Source organism: Drosophila subpulchrella, chromosome X, assembly GCF_014743375.2.
Source record: "Drosophila subpulchrella strain 33 F10 #4 breed RU33 chromosome X, RU_Dsub_v1.1 Primary Assembly, whole genome shotgun sequence".
NCBI classification, from domain to species: domain Eukaryota; kingdom Metazoa; phylum Arthropoda; class Insecta; order Diptera; family Drosophilidae; genus Drosophila; species Drosophila subpulchrella.
The window spans coordinates 26999511-27026104 of record NC_050613.1 but is presented as its reverse complement, the minus strand read 5'-3'; the positions used below and the strand labels follow the sequence as shown (position 1 = coordinate 27026104).

General features: G+C 39.2%; 2 protein-coding genes across 9 annotated transcripts in view; both read left to right on the top strand.

Annotated features, from left to right (window-relative positions):
* Positions 1 to 26325, top strand: part of LOC119557433 (innexin shaking-B) — a 164651-nt gene extending 138326 nt beyond the window's left edge. For 5 of the 7 annotated variants that reach the window (XM_037870185.1, XM_037870189.1, XM_037870188.1 and 2 more), the window contains 5 exons: positions 14363 to 14517; positions 14951 to 15015; positions 16852 to 17018; positions 17084 to 17262; positions 17532 to 26325. In XM_037870185.1, the coding sequence (XP_037726113.1) occupies positions 14363 to 14517; positions 14951 to 15015; positions 16852 to 17018; positions 17084 to 17262; positions 17532 to 17724 (759 nt within the window). In that variant the 3' untranslated portion in view covers positions 17725 to 26325. Of the gene's footprint in view, positions 1 to 4359; positions 4734 to 7606; positions 8463 to 14362; positions 14518 to 14950; positions 15016 to 16851; positions 17019 to 17083; positions 17263 to 17531 lie in introns of those variants that run through there. The other 2 variants (XM_037870190.1, XM_037870191.1) reach the window with 2 other exon arrangements.
* Positions 9670 to 10458, top strand: LOC119557437. Of its 2 annotated transcripts, none has more exons than XM_037870199.1 (2): positions 9670 to 9975; positions 10094 to 10458. In XM_037870199.1, exons 1-2 carry the CDS (start codon positions 9711 to 9713, stop codon positions 10123 to 10125), a joined length of 297 nt encoding a protein of 98 aa, XP_037726127.1. In that variant the 5' UTR covers positions 9670 to 9710; the 3' UTR covers positions 10126 to 10458. The 2 variants fall into 2 exon arrangements, with proteins under 2 accessions (XP_037726127.1, XP_037726126.1); XM_037870198.1 differs by having other exon boundaries at positions 10033 to 10458.
* Positions 26326 to 26594: the final 269 nt, after the last annotated feature.

The window sequence follows — 26594 nt, the reverse complement described above, 5'->3', positions numbered from 1 at the left end:
GGTCAGAATATGGAATGTGATACCTCGTTGATCTCGTAATTAAATTTCCAATCGATTGGCATTTAAATCTATAAAATTTTTTTTTTTGAAAATTTTTCGAAAAAAAAGATGATACAACCCCTTACAAAAAATACGAAAATTGGTAAAAAAGTAAATTTCCCGAAAAGTGATAGGGATCGATAGCCTTGGTTGTTAACTGCTCATAACAGGCGGTATTTTCGTTATGCGCCTCGATTTGACTAAGTCACGCCTTAAAAACGGCTTAAAAATAACGTATTTTTCGTCAAAAAATAATTCTCCCCAATTTGGCACAAAAAAATCACTATTGGTAGACAAATTGCAATATTCCAATACAATTTATAAATATGATGTGACTTACGATTGGTTATACCTGGTTGTTAAGTTAATGAACTTGTCTAAAATAGTACTGGTCCCTAATTTTGTTCTGACGCATGAGACAAACGAAGTAAGCCGTCTAGCCGATCCCTGGGGAAAGTATTAAATCCCTGGAAATAATTGTAACAAACACAGCCACCAGCCACTGGCAAAGGCAACAATGACCTTTCGCACTTTTCGAGGCGTTGTCTCTTTTGTTTGGCCGCAAAACCGTAGAATCGAGTATATGATGCATTAATGCGGCACAGACGCTGCAGTTGCAGTTGCTCCACGTTGCATGTTGCTGCGAGGCAGCGATGTTGCTGCTGCCTCTGCTGCACCGGAAAAAGAGGCAAGAACTATTTTGGGACGCCTCGCTTTCTCCAGTTTTTCCAGCACTGTGCGCTCTGTTATTATATTTTGTCTGCGCTATTTTTGTTAAGAACGGGGGAGAAAAAACACACAGAATGCAATCGCTTGACCCCGTTTAAACCCAAACCGATGGGCGGGGACTCTGCTTTTTCCCCAATTTTCAATTTCCCGAACTCTTTCCGATTCGGGAGACGCGAGCGTCTTTTATCAATTTTATGCGCAGTGTGCTTGATATTTCCATTAATTTTATTTATTTACGCCAGCGACCCGCTGAGCGACCGAGTGCTGAAAAAATTATAATTTATGTGGCGAGTGTGGTGCCCCTCCGCCTCAACCCGCCCCCTTTTCACCACCTGCCGCCCCCGGGGAAATCCCAAGTGAAAAAAAAAAGAATAACAAGCGGCATATACAAGAGCTCGTTAAACCGTTTTTGATATCCAATCTTACAAATCATATTTCTTTCCGATCGCAACAAGAACTGACGCAACCATTTGACATCCCTCATAAAATCCGCGTGTGCGGTTCCCTGTCGATCATAAAATCATACAGATAAAGCTTAAGATCGGGGAGGTGCCGAAAGGGGTCCAACAAACCATCGAGCAGTCCATCAAAGTGTTTGTTTCGGAAACGAGAAACTACATGAAAGTGGCCGGGGAAACGACTCCCCAGATATTCATCAGCCCAATAACCACAAGTTTTATGGGATCACTATTCCTTTGTATCTAATTCGGTTCTCGAAAGGAACATCTTAATTCGCTTGATTTTATTGTATTTTCTGTCTTGAAAGAAATATGTGTCTTCTCCAGAACAGAGAACTGAATTAAAAAATTAACATAAAGTGTAGTCCTATTGAAACGCGTTAGATGTTATATTTAAGGGCCGATTTCTCAATGTCTCGTTAACTTTTATCGTTAAGTTCAGTTCTTGTTTAAAGAGTTGTCTTTCTCAAAGTACACTTAATATTGAGAAAACGATTTTGTCTTTTCCAAACCATTCCAAGCTTTCGCTGGCAGATAACAAACTTCAACTTGACATGACATTGAGAAATCGGCCCTTTAAGGGCTATAGCTATGTTTTCTACACATTATAGTAAGCCCCGAATTCTGCGATAACCTCCAACAAACAGAGACACCTTTCTCAAGTCCAAGAGATATAATTAACATGTTTCTTTTTTTCGGCGGCCCTCCTCCCTTTCATTTTAATGCATCATTTGGCGCTGGGCCCAATGGCGGAAAATCGGAAAAGTACTCATGCATTTGCCATCCGGGTAATGTTTTTCGGGTGCATTAATGAGGCAAGGCAAGGCTCTTTCCGGACATTGTCTACGCCGCTTCAATGTCTGCCAGAATCCCCGGAAAACCAGGGCCAGCAAAAACATCGCCTAATGGCCGAATTATGCAGAGGGATCCGCCATTGTCTCAAGACGGGAACATTTCTGGGGACTGAGTATGCTAGGCGACTCACGTAGTGCCTCAAACCAATTGAATTTTGATGGCCAGCCTCCAGTTTCCATTCCCAATTTTGAGGCACTTCCTCTGGCCAACTCACACCCATTTTTGTGGCGGCTGCGGCAGCTGCCGAGATACAGATACAGAACGAGATTCAGATACAAATACAGTCACTATGGGAGCAAATTTAAATTCCTTTCTTTGCCAGTAAATCTGAAAAAATGAATACAAAATGTTTTTTTTTAACTTTAATTTGAAAGTCATATTTAAATATTATGCAAATATTTTCTGATATAAAATTTAAAATTACAAAAACATTTTTTTTTAAACCTTAATACATAATACATAATAAGTACTTTCATTCATTAACCATGCATTTTATTTTGACGTCGAACCTCTTTAATCAGGGATAATCATATGCTGTTTTTCAAAAACTTAGAGAGCACAATGTGTCCTATTATTCTGGCCAGCGGTGTGCCAAGGCAGCTGGCCGCCCTGGGACAACTTAATCAAATCGGCCAGCGGATATGTCAGACAGTTTTTATGCTCACCACTCCAGCTGTGCTCGGCCTCATAAAACTCCAATTGATATGCCCCGCATGATGTCTAGGCGCAGGAATCAAAATACGCATAAATCCCGGCTCCGGCTCCTCGCCACGTCACATGTCCTGATACAGGACAAAGGGCTCCGGCCGCCTGATTGCAGCAATAATGAGCGGAAATCACAACAATGCAGAGCGCAAACCCTTCACTCGTACACTGCGAGAAAATCGGGGAAGTCGCCATAGTCAAATGCATTTAATATATGTCCAAGTCAAGGAAATATGGGAATATATCTTTTCATACAAATGGGAAACAAAGATTTTAGTTCATGAACTAATGAAATAAATATATATAGAAGCTTAAGTTCCGGAAAAGACCTTGATAAATGAATTTCAAAATATTTTAAAATAAAGAAATGGTTCGAAAAGATATGGGAAAAACACTAATAATGTAAAAACAAATACATTAAATTAACAAAAACATTAATGCATGAGCCACGATCTACATATTAAGTACTAAGAAATTTTCTACTTACAAAAAGAAGTTTCCATCTTTTTTCGCAGTGCATTTTTGCAAGCCCCTTGCCGCAAAGTGTTTGCAGCGGAAAGTCTGACTCCTTGTGATGTCGCTTCAAATCATTGGATATCGGGTCTTCGTAGGGTTGTCGCTGTCGTTTTCGTTGTCACTCGCATTCTGATTTCTCCTTTCTCCTTTCTCCAGACTCCTTTCTCCGTTCTCAGACCCCTTTCCCCTCGTTGTCTCTTTCGTTGTCATTCGCGAGCGTGCGAGAAATAAATACGAGTATGTAAATAGTTTGTTCAAATACACAGTGGTTCAAAATTTGCATTTAAAAGCTAAATAATTTTTGTGAGAACTATGATACAATATTACAAATATTTTAATTTTGTTTTAGGGAAATGTTCTTTATGATCATATACCTATAATAAAATATTTAATACCATACTTAATAAAAATTGAAATTAATTACTGTGAGATCAACTAATTTATGTGCTTTAATTAAGTCGGTCGAAATGTATTCCAAGATCACACAAATTAGCTTAGTCAAAATTTTTCTGGAAAAGTAAAAATGATTTTCATAATTTTTGTTTATAAGATCTTTAGTTCGAAATTCAATTGAAATATTTTGTCCCACTATCCTAAGCGATTTTTTTGATGCCACTCGGACTTCTAACTCGAGGGAGGGGTGCGGATTTATTAGACGGGGGAGGGGGTCTTTGGGCCTTTTGTTTTAGGCTTTTGGGCCTGGGCACAGATTGTTGCAACTACCATTGTTGTTTATGGCCGGCGAGTGCAGCTCCTGGTTTTCTCTAGCCCCCCCCCCCCTTCCCCACACTTATTGTCCGACCCAAGCCCCCTTCCCTTTGCCACCCACCGCCCCCCTTTTTTCGCCGCCGGAAGTGTGCGTGTCTCGCGAGCAGAGAACGTGTTGCTGCCGCCCAAAAATTGTTGGCAGCACAGAGATCTGCTCTCCGGATTTTCCCCGTTCTCTCTCTGGCTTTTCCGCTCTCGCTGTCTCGCTCTCCCCGTCCGTCAGCTGTGGCCGGGCCATTTTCCGAGTGGCTTTTCTTGGCCAATGCCCGCCAGTGTCTGTTGCGTTGGCAAAGTGAACGTGCGCGTCTTTTCCTGCTCCTGCTGCTCCAAAGTCCACAGTCTCTCCGCCCGAACTGATCTCGAAAAAACCCGTGACGAAAAAAAGAAAGCACCAAGCCGCGGAAAAGCCATTTTCCGATTAGTCTTTTTTTTCTGTAATTGCAAAGGCCGTCGAAGTTTTGTTCCTTTTTTTTTGACAAGTGAGCGATCAAAGAAAATGTGAGGTGTGCAGAGTTACCCGATGAAAGCGTCGACCATGTCGGACACGTGACCCGCGCTTGTCCCGCGCGATAATACCGATAACACACGCCGATTAAACCGATTAAACCGATTGAGCAGATTGCAACGATAACTCAAGCCAGACGACGAGTACGAGTGTGAGAAGTTCGATCAGATGCCGTGCAAACCAAAACCCAACCCAGCGTTTTCTATATTTTCACAACACCCACGAAAGATCACTGACTGCATTGCGGGATCGGGATCATAACATATAGTAGGAAGCCACATGCCCGCAGAATCAGAATATCAGAATCAGAAACAGAATTTATATTTATATAGACACGTATATATAGTATTGTAGGGGCTGTGTGCAGGCCACCGCTTGATCATAATTAACTCTTACAAAGTAAATAAACCAACTGCGAATTCGAATTCGGGGGCCATGTGTTGCCGTTGCCCCCGAAACCGAAAACCCGAAAGCCGAAAACCAAAAACCAAAAACCGAAAACCAACAGGCGATCCACAAATTTTTACAATTAACATTCGACACGATTGTCCAAAAACCCAAAAGCAAACTAGACAAAAAAAAACCACAGATTTTTATTTTCCATTTTATTTTTATATTTTATGCGAGTTTGTTGTTGTCTCATATCATTCACACATTGTTGGGTATGAAATATTAACTTTTGGCTCGTTGTTTATTTAAGTAAATTTTGTTTTTGTTTAATAAAGTATTTAGTCGGCGGCAGAAGATTGATTCATGCCAGAAAAATGAATGGGAAATTGTGAATGGGCATTGCGTTAAGGGTTCGAGTTGAAAAGAAAGCGGTTATAAAATCAGAAAAGCATCATATGTTGAGCAAAAAATGGTTCAAACAGTTGCAAATTTCACTGAATCAATTAATCGAAAAATCAACAGCGTTGGCAAAACAATTAATCAAAAATTAAAATAATTAAACATAGGTCTAGGGATTCTGAATGCATATATAAGTATTAAAGAAATGCAGTTGGTGCTTAAAAATATAACAATTCTTTAATTTAACTGTTTATTTTTCTTAGGGGCAGAATTAAAAATTGATCTTTGCATCAGAGAATCATTTTTATAAATTTTGGAATAATACCCAATCAGTTTTTTACTGATCTCTGCAGACATTTTGTAATAATCGTGAGGAAATCGAGGGCCTTGTACATCTGATTAACAAAATAAATATAGTCACGTATATGAATATAAAGTTAAGCAAGCATAAGCCAGGGATTTGCATGTTTTGGCCACCGAAAGTCGCTTAAGTCCCCATCAGCTGCCTGGAAATGTATCAATAATTATGAAACAGTTCCCCCAGTTCGAACTTCTTTGGCCATCACACCCGTATTGACTCTGAAAATATTGAAATCAAATCGATTTCGTCTCGGACTCTGATTCCGATTCCGATGCCAGTCGACTTCAAAGTGCGCTGGCCGCTTTTGATCGGGGGAATATATGTTTTTGTTAGCATTCTCCGCTGGTTGCATTCGAAAGTGAACTCAACTCGAGCCGATCGACCGTTGTTCGATTTTACGAGTACTATATCCCGGCGGAAAATGTTCTTTTACTTCTCGCTTTTCATTTTATTTTTATTTTTTTACTGTGTGTGCTTTTCGTGTCTTTGTTGTTGGACGAGGGAAAATCCCAATTAGTCACCTCGCCCGATTCTTGGAATGCGGTGTCTCATATCATATTTTGTCCACATTATATTAATGGGGAAAACAGATGAAAAGTCTCGGATTTTGGGCAATCCCTCCTGGTGTCCAGCACCCCTGTTATCTTTGCAGCATTTCTGGCATATTTCACAACGCCGAGCAACGAAATAGTTTCGTTGAAATGTCAAGTGCAGGCAGGAAGCCCAAACAGGTCGATGGGGAGATCTCTGTTGTGTGTTTTATAAACAAATCGGGGATCGGCCTGAACTCTGCTGGATTACGAAATAGATTAACGATGCTCTCGCCTTGGGCTATATCCCCCGATATCCCCCGATCCGATCCGATGCGATCCGCAGCGGATTCTTTGGCTGCCGCTGGTCAGCCTTCGCCTTTGACTTTGCTGGGCCACGTGTGCGTATACGCAATTTTCCCGGTGTGTGCGTGGACTTTTCTCGGATGTATCTCTGTTATGTACACAGAAAGAAAACATAACTTTTTATAACCTAGATGGGAAAAAAGTAACCATTTAAAATAAATTTTTTATGTTTTTCTTAAAAATATTAAAGCCAAATATTTTTAAAAATAATAAATAAACCAATTAGACACCCTTGGTTTTGATAATTCATTGAAGTTTTAAAGATATAGCCAGCCACTTTTCTCTGTGTACTCAACTTTTCGCTTTTGGCTTTTTGCTATCGCTGTTGTTTTGATTTTATTATCGGCAACTCGACGGGAAAGTTTGTTTATAAACATTGCAATTTTTAAATTTACAGTTCATTTGGAAACTGTTGTTCTCCATTTTTTTCGACTTCCATTTTCCCCTGCGTCAGTCAGCATAAGTTTATTAGCATATGCAAAGGAGGGGGTGATGCCACATTTTATTTATATGCTCAAAGCGATTTTTATTTGTTTTGTTTCTTTGCGCAATTTTCAATGCTATCTAAGCATAAAACAAAAAGAAATATTCAAGCAGCAGGAAAACTGAAATGTTTGACTAGCAATGGCCATTGATTTCCCATACAATTTTGTTTCCAACTGATGCTTTTAGGCCAAAAATAAATAAATTAATAATATTAAACTATTGAGCCAAAAATAAACATGTTAGTAAACAACAGGAGCAGAAAAAAATACTTTAAGTAGCTATTTTTTCATTCAAAAGCACCATGAGTAAGACGGTTTCATAATGATTGATTAATAGGTGTAAAGCACAGAGGGGAACCCCTAACAAAATGCGTCAGACTTTGAATGAGCTAGAAAAGAGATTAAATAATTTAAAAGATACTGCAGTGGACCTTTGTGAAAATATAGATATAATTCGCGAAACATTGGGGACAACAAAATGATTAACCCACCGATAACAGTAGCCACCAAACCAGACCCAACCCAGACAAAAACAACAGAGAACACCACAAAAGTGCCAATGTGAGACAGAGGGTTAAGCACAGTGGAGCGCGGAGGAACGGACCCGAACCCGAAGATGCCCAGCTCTGTGACAGTCAGACCCACAACAACGAACACGTCGCAACCCGAGGAATTGGAAAGCTATCCGCACCACCTGCACCACCCGCACCACCGGAACCACCAGCTGCCGCGCTTTCGGTTCCGGTTCGAGTCCCGATTAGCCGATGCGCCGATAATGGGCCTGCCGCGCAAAAGAAAGCACAGCCAGGAATCGGGAGCACAATCGATCGATAGCCACACGATACTCTGATAACTTGATACTCTCATATTCGATACTATCGATTACAAAAGAAAACTTAAAACCCTAAGCGAAATAGAAAGGAAAAGGAAGGGAAGCTTGAAGAGAGGCCTGAGAGAACCGTCGCCGATCTTGCCAGCTTTCGCTGACGACAAACCATGTTAGATATATTTCGTGGATTGAAAAACCTTGTAAAGGTCAGTCACGTTAAAACCGATTCGATAGTATTCCGCCTGCACTACTCAATAACTGTGATGATTCTGATGTCATTCTCGCTAATTATAACCACACGCCAGTACGTGGGCAATCCGATCGATTGTGTGCACACCAAAGATATTCCAGAGGATGTGCTGAACACGTACTGCTGGATCCAGTCCACCTACACGCTCAAGAGCCTCTTCCTCAAGAAGCAGGGCGTGTCGGTCCCGTATCCGGGCATCGGCAACTCCGACGGCGATCCGGCGGACAAGAAGCACTACAAGTACTACCAGTGGGTCTGCTTCTGCCTCTTCTTTCAGGTATAAACAAGGCTGTGTCTCCGGACCACTTGAACTAATTCTATCGTTTATCAAAACACCGATTATATCTAGGGAATCCTGGGAATATCGATAAATACGTCGATTATCAAATATATTTAACTGACTTTCATGCTTATCGATATCTTTTGCTTATCGTTGAAAATGGAAATATCAATCTATATAAAATATCGGTTGTCGCAATATCGATTACATCTTAAGAATATAAACATCGAATATATTTAACTGACTTCCATATTTTTCGATAACGTTTATACATTGTAGAAAATAAATATATAGTTATTCCCGACCCCTTAAAAACTGCAATATCTACAGAATATCAACTTTATTAATTATCGAAGATATATATCCGAATATTTTTATGTGACCAAATTGTCATCAATAAATAAATTGATATCTTTAGAATAGTATGATCAAATAATTTAAAAATCTTTACAAGATATAAATAGTTAGCAATTTAATTGCATTTTCAATGGAATGCACATTACAAATCGGTGCCATAACTCACTCTTTCAAAAGGCTACGCCTGCGCAGCGAAAAAGACCGAAAAGGCCGACACAGAAATCGGCCATAGATCAGTTGATCGTTGTTTGGGGGCGTTGAATGATTTGATGGATTAAGTAATTAAGCGATTTCTCGCTGACTGAGCGTCCCATTGAGATAGATCGCTATACATACTTTTCAATTTCCAAATATTTGTTCCACTTTTTTCTCGAATTTTTTCCATTTTATTTTGTTTTGCGGTTTTGGCCTTTTGTGAGCCAAATGAAAATGCTTAAGTATTTCGTGTGCGCTCCGTTTTGTTATTATTGCTGCTGACTGGACTGGCCTTGTATCGCTGCGAGTATCCCAAAGATAGTTCGAGCTGTGACGTAGGCGATTTCAGACAGAGACGGGGATGCTGGGCGGGAAAGAGAGGGTACGAGAGGCAGCGAGTGATTGATCGGCAATCGATGGGATCAAAAGTGAGCTAGGGCGCTAAGAACAAATTTCTTGAGGGGGTAAAGGCGCTAAAAGTGGAAGAAATATATGCATATTTTCACCTTTTATTCAATGGGACTCAATATTATTTTCGAGTAGCCCGTTTTAAACTCTTGTTTAAAAAACGTAGATCTAAATAGGCGCTTTCACAAATAAATTTGAATGCTGGCATTGGAATAATCAACTGTCAGTCATTGAATCATTTCGAGCAAAGGCAGAAACAAAAGCGCATCAGAGATTAAAAAAAAAATGGAGTCCGTGTATAAGACCCTCAGGAACCGCGAGGTACCATTTAGTCCCGGAAGAACTGCAAGATACAGGCCCCGAGCGACGAACGGAAGGTCTTCACGACGAGTTCAGCCAGCCGGAACCAATAGCGAACAAGCCAACTTTGGTGTAAATGACGTCCCGATTGCGATTGGAAATGATGCGGCAAACCTTCAGCTGCAACCACCGATTGTTGCTCCCGAAATCCAGGGACTTGATTATCAAGATTATGGGGAAGAATTCGGAGGTAGGGTACTACTAGTAGACCATTTATAGTCGTAGCTTATAAATTAATAACTTCAAGGCGTGACATATTGGGTAACGATGATTACGCAATTTATATCATATTTGTGCGTGATAAAAAGGGCTCTGTGGCAATACTGGACTTAATGCTTGATGGTGAAAATGACGATAACGATTATATGATGACGAAATGGCGACGCACTCAGGACCCGAAGATGTTAATAAAATAATTGAAGCCTGGACCAATGTTCATAATACATTTGCCGAATCTGGAATATTTATGATAAAAGAGCCGAGAAAAGCACTGGACCTAACGATTGATGGATTATGAATATAATGACGACATGGTGCCAAATTCTGGACCCAAAGATGACATAAGTCTATTGTAGCCTGGAGAGATGTTCATATTCTACTTGACGCACTCAGGAGACGAAACTGTTAATAAACTAAAACGCCTGGACAAATCTTCATATTTATTATATTTTATTTATGGCTTTCTAATTATTTTTATAAACATCTTAATTTATCTTTTAACCTCTGTGTCAATTATTCACACTCCAGAATATTCATATTCTTGTAGGTCCACATCGATCGATTAAGAATTAAAATTCTATAGGTCCCCCAGATTTTCCCACTCTCCCCTCCCTACTTTCCGCCAACTGATCTATTCCCAAACTGTCATCGCTAATTGCTGGCACCGCTTAAAGGAGATTGATTGTGTCATGGATGCCATTTCGCCCCCCGTTTTCCACACCCCTGGCCAAATCGGTGACGTCGCCGTATGGCCCATATGGCGTGTATAGGTATATATAGATCGGGTCGCATACACATATAGAGAGAGAGGCGTTTGCTGGTCGGTGCGACGATTACACAATATATCTTCCCGCTAACAATGTACAAATATTAAATGTATATTTTTATCACACTTTGCCGGGCGGGGAAAATCGGGGAAGCTTTTCTCGGTTAGTGTCACAGAGCGATTATAGAGACGTTCTAGTCACCCAAATTCCTATAAATACATTTATCATGGTATTCTCCCTGCTTAATGACGCGTAGACTCGTTTCTATAATTTACACTTTCCCCCAATTTTCGCTGCACGATTTATTAATAACAGAAAACAAAACGAGAAATAGAAAATAATGCCGGCAATCGCGGATCATTGATTTTCGAGAGCGCAGTGGGTAGGGGTATTTACACACGAAAAAAAACGAATAACAAAGATGATATTGAAGCCCATTTTATTTTTTAATGTGCAATCGCACCTCAGATGATCGAAAGACCCCAACATATTCTCATAAAAACACAGCACCTGGCTCAATTACCATTAATTTCGGGTTATAATGGATGAACTATATAGATCTAATGGACAGATCAGTCATTAACTTGGACAGTGCAGCCATAAAAATTAAAAGACCTGCAGCCATCAATTTCCATTCGATCGATCCGGTCTCTCCCTCGGATATGTCAAAAATTGGCATTTCTTCTTCTACGCCACTATATAGCCTGTCGCCCCGACTTTTCCCGCTCTTCCATCCATATTTCTGCGCCCGGCATGTCTAGATATTTATTGAAAAGGCGCAGACAAACATAAAAGTGAAATAATATTTCTGGCCAGATGCCAGGGAATTGCTGAAACAAAAAGCCACGGATATGCCAGTGGGAATAGGGAACTTGGAACTGGGAATCGGGAGCCGGGAACTTAGGGAGTATGGCCGAAGGTTCTTGGAGTGGGAACTGTTTATATTTGACTTATGCGCGTGTATTTTTGGCCTCCCCTCGAATTTAAACCAAAAAAAGGGAGGCCGTCGCCTGGGGGAGTGACAGATCGGATTAGATGGGATCAGACACATCCTAGGCGATTCCTTCGCGGGACTGTGGGTCATATTTAGAAAAAACAGAACAATAAGGGCATAAGACATTATCTGTCGTTTTGACAAATTCTATGTTTTCTTTATATTAAAAAGTATTCGAATATGGAAACTGAAATTAATGATTTCTTGATTACAAATTTTGTGGGTGCTAGATCTGAAAAAATTACTTTCTCATCTTAATGCAATGTCTTTAAGATAGACTTATTAAAATTAAAATTGTAGCTATGCAGAGGAATTAATTAAATTACTTCTACCATCTCGAATTATTTCCCTCTTTCTCCATGGCGATACATTGGTTGATAATGATCTGAATACGAAACTGATGAGAACCTCTTTAATTCCTTGTAAAATCATCAACGATACAAGAGCTAAGAGAAATTCTAGCTTTATTATATTTATTAGGAGCTAAATTACCTTTTGGATTTACTACACCCCAGATGGTTAATATTCCTGTTTCTTGTTTTGACCACACTTCGGACCACTGTGCCTGGAGTCTGCAGACCCAGCGAAGAATTCTTCGGAGACGTCTCTTTTGCCCTCTGCCTTTCGCTTTGATTGTTGCTTCTGCTGTAGTTGCATTTACGCGATGCCTTTGCGATTTGAACGCTTGCCAAATTGTTTTCCACACACGCACCGAGGAAAAGCGGGAAAGCGGGAAAGCGGGCGGAAAGTGGGGGAGGCCACCCTTCTTTTCTCTTCCTCATTTGGGCTGTCGTCGGGGAAATGCAATTGGCGATTGTATACACAAAAGGGCAGGCTGGTATGATGGAGGCCAAATCAAACGCATCATTTGACTTCCGGCAGGGCGTGGCAACAGACCTCTCCCTAAAAACAGCAATTCTACACAGAATAATAGCCCCAATTTCCGCTTCAAATTATTTGCAAATCTGTGCAAAACCCTCAAAGGTCATTTTATTTCAAATTAAAGAGGCATACTCTTTATGGTCCATTATCTTTCTACACTTGGCACACACATTTTACAAGGTTCACAAAACAATTAATTCAAATTATACTATTAAAATATTTTAATTGAATACAAACAATTTCATTTTTGGATGTTCTTAAAAAATTATATGAACGAGGAAAGACTTTCTGAAAATTTTTTATGCCAAATTTGAATAAGGTTTTCCAAATTTCTATACAACAACATTTTTGTTAAACCGCTTTTGACCAAATCTTAACATATATTCTCCTTAAGACCACCAAACCCGTTTTCTGAACTGTCTCCAAATTAGTTTGCTGTTTATTTCGGGTCTTTATAGTCTTGACCGCCGCTGTGCCAAACGATTGCCGTCATTCGCCGACAGAATGCGCTGCAGATGTTGTTTTGGGCCAATTACAGCCAAATGCCAGCGACAATGGCGAATAGTTTGGAACTGCAGAGATGCCAGAAAAAAGATCGCAGAAATGCAAAATCGGAGCGCGTGTGGTGAAATATGCGAGAGTGGATGGGAAATTCGCTGGCCGAGATTGATGGACGGCCGCCAGTCGGGCGCCCACTAAACAAACTGAACTCTCACCCCGAAAGACGCAAGACATGGGGATTACCACCTGCCAGGGAGGGACTCAGACTCAAGATCACGACAATAATGATGGGGCGACATTGTCATGTGCCAAAGCAAACACACCGTACACAATCTGCACGACTCGCCCAATCCCCAGCTGTCTGAAGACGGTCCGAATCCCCGGCTAATTTACGATACAAGTTATTATTAATTTGTCATCGAGTGGGGAATTAAAATCCCCCCGACAAAAGAAAATACAGACGGACTTATAACGAGCAGGAGTGCTGGGGTGCTGGTTTTGGGACTCTTAGATACCCCGTATTAAAACAATGGTTTGTGAAAATTTCTAAGAATATATATTTTAAGAACTAATAATATTTGGAATTTATTATTAAGGTGTCCACTTCACACTAAAAAGAAAGTATGAATCCTTAAAATAAAGCATATTTTCATAGGACTTATGTTGCACCGTCGTATTACTATTTTTATTATCGAGAAAAACTCTATTTCATTCAATACAACACCTGGGGACTATTTATATTCTTCTGAAGCATGGAACCATATATTCCTTATCTAGAGCGAATACACCCCTGATTGCCCAGTTAATGGGTACAATTAAGCAAGAATTCGTGTCTGCCTGTCTGTCTTTCGGATCGCCCGATATTGTGGTAGGTAAACCCCCCGGATAAACTGCCCCTAATGGCTTATGGCTAGTTGACAAGGGCCAAGAATTGGTATGGAGTGAAATGGAATTAGCAAAGTCAATTATGTCGCTGGGGAAGGTCAGTCACTAATGCCTATGGCTAGGGCTATATGGCATTGTTCTCGACTGGAATCAGGGGTCCACAATCTCCAATCCACAATCTAACAAACAGCTGGCAAATGTCACTTGTCAGGGGTATTTTTCTCGCTTTTACGACAGTTCCAATGCGACATCACGCCCACACGGAACTCACCTTTGCAGATCTCTATAAATACATATACTATATCTCTGTCTCTATTCGCTTTTTGCAGGCAATCTTATTTTATACACCAAGATGGCTGTGGAAATCTTGGGAGGGTGGCAAGATTCATGCGCTCATCATGGACTTAGACATAGGCATTTGTTCCGAAGCCGAGAAAAAACAAAAAAAGAAATTACTTTTAGATTATTTGTGGGAAAATTTAAGGTAAGTGCGGATCAAATAAGGCGTGCTCTGCAAATGGCCAACATTTAGATTGAAAATATTAATTGTTTCCTGGTAAACTTATTTACCTCAATCGTTTTTTATAACACAACCAACTTACTTAAAAGGGCGGGCTCAACTGAATAAACCCATTTATCAAAGCGATCCAAAATATTTACAAAATTCTTAAGAGAGTACAATGCACCGAAACTCACCTTTGTAGACGATTCGCCGAACAAACATTTCCGGCCAAAAGTACCAGCCATTAAAAAAGAATTCTTCGGAAATCGATTGTGAGTCAGTACTCTGAGTTTTCCAGAGACACAGGAATCGCGGACAAACGTTTTGGCATTTGCAAAGCTCGCTAATTTGTGTATTTACTTATTTACATCTGAATCACAGCTAATTGCCTTATATCCACCGACTTTATTTGCAGATATCACAATTGGTGGGCGTACAGATATTACGTGTGTGAGCTGCTCGCCCTTATAAATGTGATAGGTGAGTAGTAGTGCATGAAAATATATCTATTTGAGATCGTTATGGATCATTAGAACCATAGTGATCCTAGTTCACATTATTTAACGCTGCAACAATACCATATGAGTTTGAACCTGGCTTACTTTCGAGCCTCAAAGGTCAAATTTATATGAAAAACGGAAGAAAGCTAAAGTCGAGCGTCTTGACAGGGAGCTGCCCAGTACTCAAGTTGGGAAATACGATAATAAGCCTAAAGGACGTTTTTTACCAGTAAAATGAGACAATCCAATATCGATGACATAGCCCTAATTTTTTTCGGTGCACATGCCAATTCTTCGACTTCCCCAGGTGCCAGTGAGATCGGTAAACAATGTTTCGGGGTTAACTAAACGGTTTCTTGGGAAAGGGGCAACATAAATTCGGCGTTCATTAACACTACCCGTTCGATTTTACGCCGAAAAATCAATGACGAATTTTTATCGACTGACCGCCCCGCATCAAAATAAACAAAAGCCCCCCGATATTTTTGAGGTCCCCTCGTGGGGCGTACGCGCTGAAATCCGAAATCTGACAAAATAATGAACTGTCAGAAAACATGGGAAATAAACAATAATAATGCGAGTAATACACGTTTATAAAATGGCTGACATCGCGTTCGTTAATGGAGGAGCGAGGGGCGGCGATCGGCGATCGGCGATCCGTTGGGAAACGCGGGCCTAATTGGCCAGAGATTTGAAATGGGTCAATTAGCCGCCAGGAAAAAGTGGAAATGTAAATGGAAAACGGGAGGCATTTTCCCTCAACTGGCTGAAAGGTGAGGCGCCATGAAATGCATTTAATGGTGGTTCCAGAAATACCGGCGAACAATATATATAATACTGTCTACTATTTATTTGATATTTTATATTCAAACGCTTGTCTTATTTTACTGGTAAAAGAACAGCTTACAAATTTAAAAAATATATTATTCCCCAATTGAGTACCGTCGAAGACCTCGACTGTAGCCTTCTTACCTGGTTAATGTACATTCGGTCGGGATGTAGAAATATGTGTCAGTGGAATCAGGCTTTTGCTTCTGCGTATGAGAAATCTCATCTATCCAGTGGCCAAATAGGCCTTTTAAAATTCATCAAGAGCCATTTAGCAATAGTTTCTTCGTTGAGCAGTTTTAGTTTTGAGCACTCATTGGTTGTTTATGCGAAAGTTTATTAGGCAAATAATTATGCCAACTATAGCAGTGCAGAAAGTGCTCGTTAAAATTCGTTAGTGCCCCAATGGCAGCATTAGACCGATAGGAATAACCATTCCCTTATTGTTCCCTCGATAAACCAGTCCGCCATAAAAATTAACGTACCTTAGGGGCATTGTTTGTTCATTGACCTCCATCTCCATACCAATTAGCCGCAATTAGCGCGGCCAATTGATGGATTTCGATTACGAATCTGAAAAATCCGAGTCCGAATCCGATTTCGTATGGCCTATCTGCCATAATTAATGGGGCGAACGGGTGTGGGTGAGTTGTAATTGCGAAGTAAATCGATTCTTTCCCGCCTCGTTGGCCTTAAATCGATCGATCAAGCGGATCCGATCGGATCGTAACGCCGAATTTTCCAAAGAGCACCTATGCACCCATGCACAACAAAAAGAAATAAAAGAAAGCGACGGAAAATGGAAAATAAGAGGTGGAAAATCGGATGGCCAAGGCAACGAACCCATCAATCCCGGGGTCCGATAAACAGATAGTCAGATAGTCAGGATCAAGATAGATAGATATAGACAGATGAACCGAACGAACGAAAAGTGTATCTCTGTATCTTTTTGGTGCTGATTTGTATCTTTTTTGCGGCTCTTTTGCAGGTCAAATGTTTCTTATGAATCGATTTTTCGATGGCGAATTTATGACATTTGGCCTGGAAGTGATAGATTATATGGAGACCGATCAGGAAGATCGCATGGATCCGATGATTTACATATTTCCCAGAATGACCAAATGTACATTTTTTAAATATGGTTCAAGTGGGGAGGTGAGTAACGAATGCAGCTCTCTACAAACCCAAGAATCAAATAATAATTGAATCTGTTCTTCTAGGTGGAGAAACACGACGCCATTTGCATTTTACCATTAAACGTTGTTAATGAGAAGATTTACATTTTCCTTTGGTTTTGGTTTATATTATTAACGTTTCTCACATTATTAACGCTAATATACAGGGTGGTGATTATATTCTCTCCTCGAATGAGGGTCTACTTATTTCGTATGCGATTTAGGTGAGTTCTGCGGACAGTAGAGGGGTGTACTGGGGATGATATGGGGATACTGTAGGCAAGAGAAAATTAAGCCAGAACTGAGGTTGATATAGGGGGTCTAAGAGTATGCAACAATCCGAATCCAAATCTTGCTGCATACTTTTAGGCACCCCCAAAAGGGATTTGAAAAATGTACCACTTATCCCCTTATCAAATCTAGTGAGCCCCAAAAATCCGTTTCTTACATTCTTTTTAAACACATTTACCTAACGATCTCTTTCCAATTGCAGGTTAGTGCGTCGTGACGCTATTGAAATAATCGTTCGTCGTTCGAAGATGGGCGATTGGTTTTTGTTGTATTTACTAGGTGAAAACATAGATACAGTTATATTTCGTGATGTTGTACAGGACTTAGCGAATCGTTTAGGACATAACCAACACCATAGGGTGCCTGGCTTAAAAGGTGAAATACAGGATGCATGATATTGGGAGTATTAGAAGCAATACAAAATGCAATTTGTCGTCTCCATTTGAAAACCATCGAATTCAACAACAACAACAACAAGAACAAGACTAAGAAAGGAAAATTACAACCACAATGGAATCTAGAGATCTTCGCAGCAGCCGCTTCATAACAAACTCAACACACCGCTAAAAAATCTTTAAAAAACGTATCTCAAAAATACAACCAAAAAAACTATCGTCAGCTCGCAGTCAGTCATAAATCAGCATTTACAACCATGATCGATAGTCGATTGAAACACACCCAGAAACCACAGGGCATAGAACCACAAAAGAAGTACAGAACCCAATGGAAGCGGAATGAAAGCAGAAGGAAAATGGAGAGAAAATAGGAAAAACATCAAAACAGCCACGCAACGAGAGGAATTTGGAAACAAAATCAATGTCAATCAATTAAAGTAACGAAAATAAGTAAATGGATAATGGATAATCGGAGGAGAGAGACCGGAAGTCCTGCGACTTCCGGACAGGACTCCCAGGCCGGTGGCAAGTAGCGCCTGCCGTCGGCCAGGGGTCACAAGGTCACAAGGTCACAAGTCACAAGGGATCGCTTGGGAAATCAGCGATCGGCGACCCATAGAAAAAAGTTGCCCCAAGGACAAGGTCAAAGTGTGAGGAGAACAGCAACAATGGACAGCACCGGAAACGGACAGACACGCACACACACACACAGACGACGCAACACTCACACACAACCACGCTTACAGCGACATCACTCATACGCCCCGTAGAACACACCGCACTTTGCTTGTCATGCAGCGTTAACTAAACCAAACATCAACAAAGTCGAGACGACGCCCGCGGAAAATTGCATTTCTGTATTAACCCCAATGAGATATCGAAAACGTAGATGAAGAAGAAGATGAGAAGAAAAACGAGAAAATCGAAGATCAGCATCACTTTCACCGAGAGAAAGCAGGAGCAGCCACTTAAACGAGACGCTACGGCTACAACAACTCGAAAGAACAACAGTAACGACAACAAAAGCGGCAAATGAAAGTCAAGAAAATCGCATGTGGAAATCGCAGAGGGGAGTAACAGTTTAATTAAATTAAATTCAATTCAATTAAATTACTTATTACAATGATATCTTGAAGTGTTCATGTATTCGAATGTAGGTTAACTAAGTCAAGCATACAAATAATTCTACATATATGTATAATATATATATTATATATATATATAAACAATTTTTTTTTCTAACTCTAAGCATTTGTATTACCCGCTAAACAAATGAACAACAAAACAAAAGAAAACAAAAACGAAAAGAAACGACAAAAAAAAACAATGAAAAATCAACCAAAAAAAGGCAAACTGAAAACAGAATTTTTTGTATACAGAAATGAAAGAAAATTTAAAAACCAAAATGAGCAGATAGAGAGTAATAAGAAAGAAAAAAAACAAAGGCCGAGGAGAAACGAACAGAAAATATCAGTAAATATCAAAGAAAGTTCAGAAAATACCATACCGAATACCGAAAAACCGAAACAAAAGATACATTTACATAGTTTAATTAGAAGAAACTATAGCGCGCATCACATTATATAACCGAAAAACCGAAAAACTGAAAACCGACCGAACAGAACTCAACTCCCAACTCACAAAGACAAACGGAAACGGAAATGTTTTAAGCTCACACACACTCACTCACACACACACACACACACACCACACACACGTATACAGCATGTAAAGCATATATAAATATATATAATTATCAATCGATCGTTCAGCAAAAGAGAGCAGCCAACATTCGCAGCATAAATCAATTAACTCCACTAATAATAGAGCATACTCAACTCTCTCTCTCTACAAAAAAATACGCCTAGTACTCAAGCGGAAAATGCGAAAATTCCCCAGGAAAATCGGGCGGAACACTTACGCTTTGCCACATGAATCAAATGTAAACATAACGATAATAACACTATAATACCGCTAGCGAATAAAGTCCCAAAAATGAGGGTTCAGCTCAGGAGTTCGACAATTCCCCCAAAGTCAGTATGTACGTGTAGGCATTGCTGGTGGCGGCCCCTTATTGAGGCCCTCCTGTAGGAGTAGGAGTAGGAGAAACCCCTCCGAAAGTTAGTCTTCACCCATCCACGAGTTCATCATGTGCTACAAATCGTAATATCCGTCCAGAAAACCTTTTGAAGCGCGCCTCCCTTCTATACTTTCTATATCCGCTGGGAGATCCCATCCTGATTCCGATCTCTCTCTCTCTCTCTCTTTTGGCAACCCGATCCCTGATCCGGGTTCCAAGCGACTTCCGTATCCCCCAAGAAATGGACCAAAGAACCAGTCACCCCCTCGCATTTTCCACATCTCTCAAAGGACGACCAACAAAATAAGTACACAGCCAGAAAAAGCCAAGCCAGAGATGCAAATCTAACAACAAATGTCACTGCCAACAAAACCAGTTAAAGTAAAATCAAGTTAAAATAGTTAAAGACCGTATATGAAACAAAGAAAAACTAAATGGGAGAGGGTCTAGAATGGAGGGTTTTTCTCGTGGGGCTGAGCCTGCAATGCCTAAAGTACACCAAAAAGCGAAAGGAATTTAACCCCGAAGATTGTTCCTTGTCACGAAAAATCAGGAATTGCCGGTATGGACCTGCTCAACCCCTCACTCCTTTCGGGAATTACTTTCGGATTTCGGATTTGGGATTTAGAATCATCTAATTTGAGTGCTTTTTTCCGTCTACTCACACTACTCAGCATACTCAAAGACGCATTACGATTTAGAGGGAGGAGGAGAAGAAGGTGGGGGCAATGTTGAAGCGAAAAAACAATAAATGTAACAATAAATGGTAATAAGTAATTTTAGCGTACTTTTTTTTAACAGCTTATAGCCAACTAAGTGAAGTAATTGTAATTCTAGTTCAAACTGAACCATTTTTGTCTGCGTTTTTTTTTCTTCGTGGATTCGTAGGTTAAGCCACACACACACACATACAGATACAGATACAACCACACATAAAACACAACCACAAACAGTAAACGAAAAGCAAATGTATAAATATCGAGTATACTTACACTGTAATTATAGGGGGGCGAAATAAGAAGGAATACCATACCAAAACGTAAGCATATTACAAGGAAATTGCCATTAGTCGATAGTGTTAAAGCGATACGTATATGATCTACAATGCTAGGCTAATGAAAAACCAAAAAAAGAAACGAACAGAAGGAAGGAATATTAGTGTAGCTCAAGATGGAATCTCTCGTATCTCGTAACTCGTAACTCCAACTAAAAGCAATTGTAAAATATCGTAACAGGTCTAGGGGCGATCAAACAAACAAACAAAAGCAAAAGCAAATGCAAATGCAAATGCAAACGAACAAAAAAAGCAAGACTTTATTTTTCAAAGTGTTTGCCGCAATATATAAAATGTACTAGCTGAATCTAGAGGTTAAGAAGGACATTTCATAGACGCAATCCTAGAAGCAATAAGCACAGGCGGAAACGGAAATGAAAATGAAAGCAGGAACGAAAGCGGAAGCGGAAACAGGCATCGATGACTTTTCACCACGTTTCAACACCTCCGGTACAGTTCTGTCCACTTTTCACCACACAGCACGGCACTTCTCTCTCCCTCTCTCTCTCACACCCTCTTATCCCGTCTCTTTTACACTAATCTTTAAACTCTTTCCAAACTTAACAGCCTGTTTCCACTAGAACCATCTTATATCGAAATTGTATCAAATGCAAAGTGTGAACAGTGCGTTTTTACTCACACAGTCAGTGGAAACAGGCCATCTCTCTTGTTCATCCCGTTTTAAGCATCTGTAAAATATTGGAAAATTCTGTTTCTTGCTTTTCAGTGACCCAGAATCTCAGAATATGTGTTTGTCTTTGTTTGTTCATTTGCTTGTCAATTTGTTTGTTTGTTTGTTGGCTTGTTCCCGGTCCGAATTTAGTTTCTGCCATATTATTTGTGTATAATTATTATGTATTCTTTGGTGGCTAAGTTAAAGCTTAAGTTCTGTAACTTCTACCGTACTTTCTCACTCATTTGTTCTTTCGTGCAATAAAAACGAGACTTGTATACATATCATTGTTTATTTGGTTTTATTTTTGGGGTTGCCTTACATATTATCCACTCACTTCCACCCACTCTCCCTCTCTCTCTCTCTATCTTTATCCCTGTCTCTGTCTATCTTTCTCAGCACCAGCACAACAACAGCAAAACAAAAAAAAAAAAACGAAGAAGAAAGTCAATTTCTCACGGCTCAAAAACGCAATAAAAAATGAACCAAGAAATCGAATCGAACTAAAAGCAACAATTAGTGAAGCATATTGGTGAAATACTCGTAACTTATATTTTAAATCGAATTAGTGAGTGATTAGCGCAACGGTAACGATAAAAATACAATTTAGTTGAATTCCCTAGCAGAATCGAATCGAATCGAATAGTGAGAACTTTTTATTAGGAAGCGAAAGCATTTTTTAATTGTATACTAATCGAATCAAAATTGTAAAGAACAAATAAACAAATATTGCATACAAATTGAAACTGCCAATTCACATTCTCAGACAAATTTTTACGAAGCTAAAGCTAAAACCAAAACCTTACAACACCCAATTAATAGCACTAAGCGAAAATATACAAAATTGCTGAATATTACAACCGACAAGCGAAACATAATCGATAAATCGTAAAACCGAACTCGTATCTAGATCAATAACTATGCCCACGACTTTGACTTTGACGCTCCTTCGTTTCGTTTTTTTCCGATTTTCGATATCCGATAGCCAATACATCCGATAGCCAGTCGATAACCTATATCGGATTGCGGCTCAGGCTTACTTTAGTCACTTAGCGTATATATCAATTTGTGTGTGTGTGAACAAATAGCAGACAATAATTAGTGAAGGGAACTTTTTAGGCGAGATCGAGGGTCCAGGACTGAAATGCCGAGGGAAAGTTTTCCACTTTTCCTGGACTAAGGGGGCGTGGCTGGGGATTTTCACAAGCAGCTAATTTATTGTCTTCCAACATAGCATAAATGTTTCACTTTAGTCAAAATACTGTGTTTGCCAGCTTAAGTGTGAATTAGTTTTAATATGATTTCCTTTACTGTTTATTTATTGTTTTTATTTAATTCTATACTAATGCCACGTCCCATGATCTCAAAGGCTTGAAAGTGATAGAAAGAGATTTATTTCGTTGGTGGCCCAGAGTTCAGCAGCAAAGTTAGCGAGCAGCATTTGATGGAGTGTATAGGAAAACTGCCTTAAAGTGATTTTCAAGTAAGACCGATCGATCAACCAGCAAACCGTGTATATATATTATATAGAGGCCGAGAGTCGAGTCGGTGAGCATTTTTTTTACTAAAAGCAACTTACGAGTAAGCCTAACTTTTAACACAAGAACAACCCTTACACACGACCTGTACATAGCCGACATACATACATACATACGAACACCCTGCATATATATAAAAATATATATATACAAGCATATACCTATATATAAAGTGTTTTATAACGAAGTGGATTAGTTGGTAACTGTAGAGCGAGACATCTTTAGCAAAATTACACCTAAGTTTTCCAGATTCAGATGACTTTTTAACCAGACAAAAGCGAACGGCAAAAAGCAGCAGGCTGGCAGGTAGACAAATTATGAAATTATAAAATTATGAAATTATGAAATTACATAGAAAAGCAGTCAGAGTAAGGAACTATTTGTATTTCAACTTGTTTTCCAGGAGATCCTAAGTTTAGTCAAACGTAATGTAATGTAAATGATAAAACGAAACAAACGTATGTAAAATAATTGCATAAATAATTTCAAATATATTCGCCGATTGCCTTCAACTAGAGGAATTTTGATTACACTTAATAACGAATACTAAATAATTAATAATAATTAAATAATGCATTGAATATTTATACAAAACAAAAAGTAAAAACAACTATAAATATATGGAAAATGGAAAATGGAAAAGTGGGTAGAGGAGCAGAAGGAGAAGAACAAACGCAGAAAGGCAGACGCAGACAGAGAACAACAAATCTACACAAAAATGAAATTCAAAAAGAACTGAAGTAAAAACAAAGATTTTAAAGCAGTAACAAATGGCAAACAAAAGAGAACAAATGAAAAAAAAAATCAAGATAAAGCATTCATATTTGTACACTAAACCCGTTAAGGAGTACGCAACTTATACACGCAATATTAGACTAAACCGACTTCGATAACCGATAAACGATAGATTTCCCCAGCCCCCAGCACAGATGGCGAGGGTCCCCGTTCCCGCGGAGAGCCCCGATCTTCAGCTGCTTCAAATTGATTACCAATTTTTTTGTTAACTAGAGACACTCGCACATATCCAATGAAAGACGTCGATTACTTTCCATCCCCATTCCTATCGAAAGACCACCACCCCTAGATACGCACACCCCCAAGAATCGAAAGCGAAATCGATGGCAAAATCGAGATCACAACCACAATTACGAATACAATTACAATGGCCACCACAACAACAGATGCACAACCACTGGAGCGAAGGACATGCGAATTAAGAAAGCTGATATAGGAGCTGAAAGGAGTAGATCGAATCTAGTGAATACTTTTAGGCATTAAGCGTACTTCTAGTTTGTATCTCTTATATACACACAGATATATCTAGGTATGTGGATATAGCATAATTATACAGATATACAAACCTATCGATAACTCACATACCGCATACAACTAGCCAGTGGAAGTCGAAGTCGAGCGCAAATCGCAGATGATCGATAATAATCGATCCAGGTCGATAGAGGTGTAGATCCGATCTTTTTTTTGTACTAGTACTTGTATGGTAATTGCTAACGGTATATGGTAAATGGTAAAAGGTAAAGGTAAACGGTAACGGTAATGGACATTTAACTAGTTATAACGTGCAGTTATCGTAATTTATGATTATCGATTATTGAGTCTTGAGTACGATTATTACGGAACGTTTAATTTTGTTAATACGAAAACAAAACGCGAGCATGGTTAATAAAGCTTTAATTTGAAGCTATATAGGTATATATATACGCCCATATATATATATACCCACACACTTGACACCACACACACACTCTGACACACTCACACACACACACAAGGAAACGTCCTCAGTTTATAAATTTTCAAATGAGTGACATGGAAAACTTGAAACGAAACGAAAACGAAACGAAAACACGTAGGCAGTACGAATTAGGTCTTAAGGCCCCCATATAAGTAACATACAATTAACATTATTTAACGAATCAATTTATTATTGATGGCAAACGGAAACGATAGCGATAGCGATGACGATAAGGATAATGGTAATGGTAGCGAGAGGGGAGAGCCAGGCAGGATAGGATAGGTCGGTGGCGCGGTCATATAGATCATATATGCGATCATATATCCGATATCCGTCGATATATGGCCGGTATATACGTATATATACATATATACATATATGCACACGTGCCCCGGTCGCCATACATATACACACACATATACTATATGCATAATACCAGTGACGAGAGTTTTTAGTCTATACTAATCGAATCGATCCGATCGGAGGAGGAGCAGGAGAACGGGAAGGCAAAACAAATATATATACAATACATGGCATACACTTATATGAAGCCCCTATATTGAGGATATAAACGTGAATTTTTAGCAGACTAAGTAATAAATTATACACTCTAACAGGCGGACATAATCGAACTACATACACTCAAACACACACACACACACACACACACACGAACACAGGGCGGTATGCAGATATATATATTATATACATACGTCAGCAATACGAATAACAGTAATAATAATACTATGCAATAAAGCGAGGAGGAGTGAGTACTAAGCGGAAACGGAAGTGGAGGCGAGAACACCTAACATTTAAGACACTGAACAAAAAATCGACTTGTAAATAACACAAACACCCACAAACACACACACACACACACAGACAGACCGCAGACAGTCGCATCAGTATACATACACCCACTCACACACAGCCACACACACACTCACACATTTTACGATTAGTTAATTTTACAAACTAAAATTATTGCAGCAGGCGCATTACATAAAATGAAATACAACTAAAAATGGCAGAACGAAACGAAAATAAAACCAAAAATCATATGCATTAAAAGTAAAGTAAAGGCAAAGAGAAAGCAAAGCAAAAATGAGAAAGTAAAGCGAATGAGCCCAGTGGGTTGCGAAGGGGCGGGGGGGAACTCTCCACCCGAGCCACGCCCCCCGCCCTCGACACGCCCAGAAAAAACAAAAACAAACAAAAAGGCCAGGAACGTTGATGGGAATTAATAAATTACCAAGTAATATTATAAAATATTATTATATAAATTATTATAATTATAAATTATTATTAAAGAAAGCAAGCAACAAACGTAAAAACAAAAAACAACCAAGATTAAAAATACAAAACGAAAAAAACGAAAAACACAAAAAAAAACAAACAAAACCAAACATAAACCAAAAACACATTAATATAATGCGATAATTGAGTAATCAACAAAACGAATTGACAACGTTGTATGATTTTGATCAGAAAGTAATAAAAACAATTTTCGATTTGTTACGAAATATACATAAATATCTAATGTCTTTTATTTCACAAGAGAGGGAGAGCTAAAGGGTTTTTGGATGGACTTTTCAACAATGTTATAGTAAAAACAGGGCATATTTTTCACCCTGCGTAACCAAATAAGCATTCCAGAATATATAAATTTTAGTATTTAACAATATATAACCATATATTCTAAGAGAGTATTTTTTTTAGGCCCTTTTATTAGTATTTAAATTTGAAATAAAGCTTACATTTTATTTTAGTTC

What these genes read in the sequence shown, in the direction of transcription:
- LOC119557437 (XM_037870198.1), top strand. Translation starts at nt 9,711, where the DNA reads ATGGAGTCCGTGTATAAGACCCTCAGGAACCGCGAGGTACCATTTAGT. An exon ending in TTATGGGGAAGAATTCGGAG is followed by an intron (nt 9,976 to 10,032) that starts GTAGGGTACTAC and finishes AATAACTTCAAG; the next exon opens with GCGTGACATATTGGGTAACG.